The sequence below is a fragment of the Arachis ipaensis genome, chromosome B01, assembly GCF_000816755.2.
Source record: "Arachis ipaensis cultivar K30076 chromosome B01, Araip1.1, whole genome shotgun sequence".
Classification (NCBI taxonomy): Eukaryota; Viridiplantae; Streptophyta; class Magnoliopsida; order Fabales; family Fabaceae; genus Arachis; species Arachis ipaensis.
Window position 1 is genome coordinate 113,146,752 of NC_029785.2, and position 8,645 is coordinate 113,155,396.

At 33.8% G+C, this 8,645-nt stretch overlaps 2 protein-coding genes across 2 annotated transcripts; one reads left to right on the top strand and one right to left on the bottom strand.

Moving 5' to 3' along the window:
* On the top strand, positions 895-4,727 carry LOC107633349 (microtubule-associated protein RP/EB family member 1A). The gene is made up of 8 exons (XM_016336989.2): positions 895-1,245; positions 1,821-1,889; positions 1,983-2,069; positions 2,570-2,676; positions 2,870-3,012; positions 3,135-3,211; positions 3,513-3,626; positions 4,350-4,727. The coding sequence occupies exons 1-8, from the start codon at positions 1,138-1,140 to the stop codon at positions 4,473-4,475; spliced, it is 831 nt and encodes a 276-aa protein (XP_016192475.1). The 5' UTR covers positions 895-1,137; the 3' UTR covers positions 4,476-4,727.
* Positions 6,369-7,430, bottom strand: LOC107619027 (stigma-specific STIG1-like protein 3). Its single transcript, XM_016321236.2, has one exon. It carries the CDS (start codon positions 7,118-7,120, stop codon positions 6,623-6,625), a length of 498 nt encoding a protein of 165 aa, XP_016176722.1. The 5' UTR covers positions 7,121-7,430; the 3' UTR covers positions 6,369-6,622.

The following is an 8,645-nucleotide window of genomic DNA, read 5'->3' on the forward strand; positions in this document are numbered from 1 at the left end:
CAAATTTGTCTATTTTATTAAATAGATTTTTCGTTTTACTTTATTTGAGAAATTGCCGTTCACATATTTATTACAATTTACAAATAATGTAGAATCTAAATATTTAGTGAATATTTCGTTATCTTTCTTCATTTGCATTAAAAAATAGTAGCATGCTATATTATTTAGGGGCAAATACTTCCTAAGAAGCACCGATACGACATGCGATACGAATACGACACGACACAGATACGCCGATCCGTTCTTTTTATAAAAAATTGAATATGATACGTTNNNNTAAACTAGTGAGTAAGTAAGCTACCACAGATAAACGGTAAGTAGATTTAGGTTTTGATTTATTAATTATTTTATTTTTAAATTTAAATTTTGATTTGTTTTAATTTTAGAATATTTTAAAATTAGAAAGAAAAAATTGATTAATCGGGTCATAAAATCACAAAATCACAAAATCAATTGAAGATTTGCAGTCTAGCAGAAAAATCTGTCTCATGAACATCTAAATCGAGTCGGATTCGTTCGGATTCGTGATAGCTCTACCAAAATTCTGTACCGCAAGAAGACACGCCGCCGATACGCTCGTTTAAAGTATCCACCGCGTGTCGGCGTCGGATTCGCGTCCGACACAGATACGCCGACACCATGAGAGAATCCGTGCTTCATAGAATACTTCTCCTTCTGTTGTGCCTTCGAACATAAACTCGATGTTAAGGATTTGGTGAATTCAAATGAGCTAATTCGTTGTTGACTTATATTAACAAAATAATTAAGGGATACTGACTTAATGTTAGTTATTCAAAAAAAAAAAAAGTTGTTTATATATATCAAATTATCAATTATCATTATCAATCAATATACTTTAAAAAGGGGAAAAAGTGGAATATTTAACAATTAAAAAAATAGTTTTCCCACCACCGAATTTTGGGAAGCGTTACGCGTCACGTACTGAAAACAGGTGAAGGAAGCGGTGAGAGAGAGTTTCCGCAAATGCCACTCTCACTCTCATTCTAAATTCAATTCCTTCTTTCCGTTGCGTTTCGTTTCGGCATTTTCCCCTTTCGAAACCCTTGTTCTTCGAACCCACCTCACATTTCGGTTCTCTCTCACGCATTCTTCATCTTAGGATTGGTGCTGGTGGAAATGGCTTCCAATATTGGAATGATGGACAGCGCCTACTTTGTCGGCAGGAATGAGATTCTCACTTGGATCAACTCCACTCTCCATCTCAATCTCTCTCGCATCGAGGAGGTCTCTCTCTTTCTCTCTGCACTAATTTTGCACGTTTTTGCTAAATTCACATTACAACTTTGGGGTTCCTTTCGTAATTCTACGTTGAAATTTCAATACTCTAATCTAACTTGCATTTGCCACTACTTCTTGCTGTTCTGGAGTTGCTTACGTTGACATTTGACAATGCATGCGTTTTTTTGTTTTTATTTATATAAATAGTTATTATATGATCGAAGGTTTAACATTTAAATTGCAGTTTTTAAAGATTTCGGTTGTACTTGTGCACATTGTGTTTAGACAACTAGTCAAACTGGAAGAATGTTGATAATTATATTGACTGAGTGTTGATGCTGCCTTCAAGTGTGCTCATGTTGCTAATATGTTCTTTTTACATGAGACACTCATTTTTAGTGGGACTGATTTTCATTTCTCTAACGAATAATTTATATTCCATTAGTTAAGAAGGCTAAAACTAGTAACTGTAGAGCCAATTAGTTGATGCTAGAGTAGTTCCAGGTATATAGGTGTGTTATCTATGGTGAAAATCTTGTTATTGGCAGGGTTCTGATCCTGTTTATGCTGTTGTTGGTTAGGCTGCATCTGGTGCTGTTCAATGCCAGATGATGGACATGACATATCCAGGTGTTGTTCCAATGCACAAGGTGGGAACATTACTTTGTTTTGACCTTCTTTTAAGCTTGTCTGGTGTTATATCTCTGCGAAGGGTAATTTTTGGCAATCTGGGTTTGTTCTAGGTGAACTTTGATGCAAAGACAGAGTATGATATGATCCAGAATTACAAAATTCTGCAGGATGTGTTCAACAAGCTGAAAATTGACAAGGTATCTGTTTCTTATGACTCTGTCAATTGGAATACTTGGAGGAGATCTTTTTTTCCTTAAATAAAGAGAAAGAATGAAATAATACTATGGCTAGCTTATTATAACCTTCAAGTTTATAACTTAATAAACACTTTCCTGTTTAGCATTACTACAAAGTGGTTCATCGCCAACAAACTTTTACCACATATAGCAAAATAGTGCGTCTATCTGGGACTGAAAGTTGTTTTGATGACATGGTGGAGTTTCATTCCAATTGCAGATCACCTATTCTTTATTTATGTTTCTTACTGCCTGCTTCCCAGCAATAATTTGTATCTACAAGCTTGCATCACCAAAATGGTCTGAATAATAGATGTTCAATCCTAGTGCAAGAGTTTTCGTTTGTTATTTAATATTAAATGTAGTCTAGACAACAAATTTACTTGTGAAAGAAAGTATGTTGGTGCAATATATATTTTGTGTTTGCACTTAATGAATTTAACATGACTACTCTATGGCAGCATATCGAAGTTAACAGGCTTGTTAAAGGCCGACCTCTGGATAACTTGGAGTTCCTGCAATGGTTGAAACGTTACTGTGATTCAGTGAATGGTGGCATTATGAATGAGTATGCTACTTTCTTTGAGTATCCTCACTGTCATTTAAAAGGTTTTGGTATTCGGTGTATGTATATTATAGTACTAATTGCATGATACATGTTCACACACATATTTTCAAATAAATAGCAATGCAGCATGGTGCATGCATTTGTATATCTGATATTGCACTTTATAACATGTCATTACTTGTTTGTTTTCTAGGAACTATAATCCTGTGGAACGAAGGTGTAAGGGTGGAAAGGACCGAAATCTAAGGTGTTCTATAAAGGGCTCAAAATCATTGCAGACAAACATTGTGAATCATTCTGGTTCAGGCACCGCACTCAATTCTAATCCAACATCTGGTTAGTTTCTTGATGTCTTTGATCCTTAGTTGTTCTACATTATGCCATATTGCTTTTACCAGTTTACCTTTTCCTTTTGTTATCCTTGTTTGCCTTGTTTGACTAATTTCTTTTGTGTAAAGGGGCCAAGCAAATCAGGCCAAGTGGAGTAGAAAATGAACCTAATAAGTCAGCAGAGATTGAGGCTTTGTCCCAACAGGTATTCACTTTAGTATCAAAAATTATAGTAATGTGATGAGAGATTGAAAAGTAGTTGTTGACTAATGGAATAATGCAATCTCTGGTCCCATTTTACTATGTTTTTATATAATTAGGGATTTTTTGTTTTCCTGATGGTATTTAATATGCCGATGCTCTCACATACTCAGTTGCCTGACATATTACTTATTAGTTATTATCTGGATAATGCTGTTGAAAGTTTTACACTTGGTTATTTTAATGAAGTGCCTTACGGTTTGTTTGTAGTTCACTTCTTCATTCTGATGTTTCCTATTTGACAGGTTGCTGATCTCAAAATTGCTATGGGTCACCTGGAAAAAGAAAGAGACTTTTACTTTGCAAAACTACGGGATATAGAAATCCTTTGTCAGGCTTCAGAAGTGGATAATAATCCTGTAAGAATTCTTTGTATTGAAGTTCTGTTTTATTTATTCACAAATATGTTCTGGTCTTTTATCTTTGCAACATGGTCGTGTCCCACTTTTGTGGCACTTCCTTGTCCATATCATCTATTCTCATTATTTAGCCCCCAAAAGCAAAAGACTGTATATCAGTTTTCTAATACTTATTATTGAATAGAAATGGAGGCAATAAACTTCAAAAAAGTTTTGTTTAGAAAAAATATGATTTTGGCATTGACATGTATAATTTTCTAAGTTGTTTATACATTTGGTGGCTCTGATTAAGTTGATTGGCATTGACCTTGAGTACTGAATACTGTGTTTCTTCGCAATACTATATAAGTATAACCATCTATTCTTTGTAGGTTTTGTAGCTTTAAAAGTAACTTATTTCCTTCCTCCATCTGGGTCAACTTTTTATTTTTATTCTTTTCTCATCATGGAATTATCACAAGGGTTATCCTTGCTGCATTTGTCAACCTGACTCTGCTTGCATCGGTATGATAAAGATGGATTACATTGTTATGTATTGACTTCTGAAACTGCTCATCATTGTATTTACAAATAATGAACTCCTAGACCTGAGTTAGATACCAAAAGGCCTCCAGATTGTGGTCATTCCTATAGTATTTGAACATTGGTGGTTCATAGAAACTCAACGATTTCTTTTTTAACTTAAAAAAATAATGAATAAACTCTTAAATGTTCTTAATGCAGATGACTGTAGCAACTAAGAAGATTTTGTATGCTGATGAAGCAAAGGAATCGGCACTAGATGAAGCTCTAGGTTACCTTAACCAAACTTTGAATTCTGTCCAAGATGAAGCAGAAACTGAAGCCTGATAACTCCCAAAAACTAGCTTCTGGCTAGTACAAGTAAGACATTTGCCAGCCAAACTCTGTTAACAAAATGCCATCTTTGACTACTAGACAATTGAACCTTTTTCCGTGTTGCGACCTGTGGTTAAAATGTGCCATTTAATCAAAGAGATATTGCATGTCATTGGAACAAACCGAAAATGAGCTCCAAGAATGAGCATTCAAGTATTTCTTGCTGGATAATTTGGTTATCTAGTGACTGACCTTTTCAAAAAATATTCTCCATATTTTTATATTATTTTTATTTTTTGTTCCAACTTTTAAGAAATGGGTATGCAATTTGGGTGGGCAGTGGGCTGTTCAACAAAGTTCTCATTCAGTGGTAGGCTAACTGACTAAGTACTATATTTGGTAATGGAGGCAAAAGTTACTCTTAATATCATCAAACTCTAGGACATATCTTCCAAGTTGCAGTTTAGCATTAGCCTTATCATTGTTAGTTCATGGCAGAGTGCCTCAGGGAATCACTTTTCCAATAAAGTAGAAATGGAAAAACAAGAATAAGATGTATGCATTAGACCATGCTAGGGAAAATAAAACACCATGTACAAATATATTTATAAGTAAACCATTTTAAAAGAGAAAAACACAAGATACTACAATGATGATAAAATATAATATACTTCACCCTTTTTAAAATTTTCGTAGACATGTACTACAATAAGTTACCAGCTCCAAGCCTCCAATAGTCCATTAGAGGCGTTAGAGAAAATCATGTACTTTGTGCCTCATTTATCACTGAGTCACCACAAACATTAATTAATTTATCTGCTCTCTCTCTCTCTCTCTCTCTCTCTCTCTCTCTCTCTCTAAAAAAAAAAGATGTCTTCCTTTGACAACATTGACAATAGACACCAAGAAGGAGAATAATAAGATCAATAATTCAATATATCAATATTGGTTGATTTTTCTCGTCACCTATCAGATATCAAATCTATCTTAAATTTTGTTATTTTGTCGCCCTCCCTCTTTCCTTCCAAAACAATGAATCGCACATGTGACACCCTTTTTTTAAGGCAAATCTATAAATATCAAATGGATGGTTTTCGTTGCCTGTGCATGTGGTTACTAGTTACAATTTGCAAGCTGCATTCCATATGCCACCTTAATTTGCTTCCAAAAGTTGGATTTTAAGTAGTCGTCAATTAAGCTCTCGCCTTTGCTTGTCAATATGATAACTAATTTACTGATTAATCTGATTTATAGATATAAACTCATTTTATAGCATTTAGATACCAAACGATATGTGGTGAAATTTTGCGGGGTTTATACACTATAAAAGGGTTCAAAACTCAAATAGCCGATCCTTTTGAGCAGTATATAGTCAAAATTCACTTAGCATATTAATGTGGTTATCATTGATTAATTAGGGGGCCAATTAGCTTTGAAACATTTAGGAGGATTAATACACAGCACAAGTTATTGATCTTTTAGATCTCTCAAGCGTGATACCTTTTCTTTTTTCAATAGAATGAAAACCACATACGAGACTCGAAAAGAAGAAATGAGATTTTTCATTTTATTCATATTTATGTTGCACTGAACTCCAATGAATGTGAGAGTAAACTTTCTATTACACATACATTGCAGAACTCTATATATGATAGCTCTGACAAAATAGTATGGATTATGTTCTTTTAAGGTGAAAAAGTTGGTAAAGTGGTAAACTGAGGAGTTAGTTACTCTTAAATTAAAATAGCAGAGCACACATTTTATAGAAGTTATAAAATCAATAGTGATTAACTCTTTATTTTATTATTTTATTAAATTTTTCATTTTAGAGGATCCAAATTCAAATAGCATGTGCACAATTCATCGTGTGAGAGGAAAAGTTAAGAATCACAAAACATCTCATAATTTATGACCGAAAACAGATTTATTTAATTCAACTTATTTTCTGAGTTAGCATTATGCTTTCAAGAAACACTTCAAGACTGCAAACTTAAGAAGTAATCACGACAATATGTGCTATATTATATATTTGCAAGATGAGAACCACCACAAATGTGGTTTACTTTATTGAATAATTTTCTTTAATAAAAATCACAAACCTCGTATATAATTACTATAAATATCCCCTTTTCTTTTACATTTGGAGACTCGTGTGAGACTTAGGCGTAACCACAGAGTCCGTAGACACAGTATTGGCCCTTTTCACACCGGTTGTTACAACCGCCGCAATGCCTCTTGTCGAAGTTGGTATTGACGCATTCCCCTCTGCAGCACGAATCAGTATACTTTTTGCATTTCTGCTGGCACGCGCCGCAGTTATGCTTGTCGTACCCCAAGTCCATACACTTGTTGTTGCAGCACGCTGTCGTGTTCCTATCGTAACCCATCAAGTAGCAAAGCTCGTTATCCCTTTTGCAATGATCTGCCGCTTTTGGATTCCTTGGATTCTTGTCATCCGGATATTCAGCAAGGAAGCGATTCAGCCGCTTAGAAGGAAGAACTATTTTGTTTTCGCCATCATGGATCAATGGCTGTTGCTGCTGCTGATCCTGCGACGATTTCACTTCCTCTAACTGGTTAATACCGTTCATCGTGATGAGCGCGATCGACAAAGCCATGGTTATTGCTATGGTGAATATGGCCTTTAGGAATCCCATGGCTTTGCCAATTACAAGAGATGGCTTCAATTTAAGAACTCAGAATCAGAGAGGAGGAGAATTGCTTTCTTCTATATTCTATGTTTGTTTGTTTTGTGTGTTTGGGAATGTGGAGGGTGGTGATGGAGAAATGAAGATGGAAGGGTTTATAAAGGAGAATATTTGAGAGAAGAGTTGACGCGGCAAAAGTGGTAAAAGTTGAGAAGGTTGCATGCATGGGGCATGCGGAAGAGTACTATAGTGGCTTTCTCGTGTAATATTTTACATTATTATTTAGTCCTTATGAAATCTTCAGCTACCTATATAACTTGAACATACTCCAATAATATATATCACTGCTCTCATACTTTACTTCTCTGTGCAAGGTCTATTATATCCTTTTCGTCTTAATTTCATGACTTATACTTCTCTATGATTTGTTTTAATTGGTATTATATTATTTTTTTAGAAAAAATACCATTTTCTTCCCCTGTGAGATACTAAAATGATACTCTCCTCCCCTTTATTTATAAAATGTATATTTCTCTCCCTTATAACTTTTAAAAAACTTCATCTTTAATCCGTGTTAAATTTTGTGTTAATTAATGTTAATTTTATCCATTTTTCAAGAAAAAATAAATTATTTTTTATAAGATCCTTTAGCAAAAATTTTATTTTTTATCATTACATTTTACTTACCAAAATACTCTTTAATAAATTATTTTTTTATTGATTAAATTATATTTTTATCAAAATATTTTTTAAAAAATTTAATAATTAAATTTTTTAGACTAATATAATAATTAAACCTAATTTATATTTAGTCACAAAAAAAAAACCTAATTTATATTTAGATACAGATACACTATCGAAAGATATACTTTTCCGTGTCAAAATGTTTGTCACAACTAAAATCACATATATTACAAAAACTTATGAATGGTTTAATTATCAAAGGGTACTACCGTACAGTAAAACAATCATTGATATTACTTTGATATTAAAGAAGTAACAATAACCGATAAAAAAAATATATTACTTGAGTGACCACATATGCTATTCTTGTGGAAGTCAAAGGGTATTGATGACATTTCAGAAAGGCGTGGACGGCCTGAGAAAATTTAGGCATACTGCTAGGATAAGCAAAGGGCTTTGCCATAAATGCAGAGAACTTTCAACAAAAACTATTATAACTCACAAATCCAGCTCCTACTCTTCGTGTTTAACATGTTCTAATACAACAAATTAAAACTTGGATTCAAAGATTCTTCCCCATTCTCCAAGAGACTAATCTGGCCATTTTTGTTGAACAGTTAAGGGATTGCTCCATGCAAGTTAACTCTTATGCCTCTACACGTGGTGGGTTTAAAGTGTAAACGACACACAAATTGGCCTAAACAATTAAGAATAATAATAGAGAACAAATAAGGGCTTCAATACATGATAGGTTGACCTAGAATATTACAATTCTCATGAAATGTTTGTTTAATGTTTTGACAATTAGGGTTTAGGTCTGCGCGATTTTGTTATTGAAGTTGTGTGGTTT

Excerpts from the sequence above, each read along its gene's own strand:
- LOC107633349 (XM_016336989.2), top strand. The coding sequence starts at position 1,138 with ATGGCTTCCAATATTGGAATGATGGACAGCGCCTACTTTGTCGGCAGG. Across the intron at positions 1,890-1,982 it reads GTGTTGTTCCAATGCACAAG|GTGAACTTTGATGCAAAGAC; the intron begins GTGGGAACATTA and ends GGTTTGTTCTAG. Across the intron at positions 2,070-2,569 it reads ACAAGCTGAAAATTGACAAG|CATATCGAAGTTAACAGGCT; the intron begins GTATCTGTTTCT and ends ACTCTATGGCAG.
- LOC107619027 (XM_016321236.2), bottom strand. The coding sequence starts at position 7,120 with ATGGGATTCCTAAAGGCCATATTCACCATAGCAATAACCATGGCTTTG.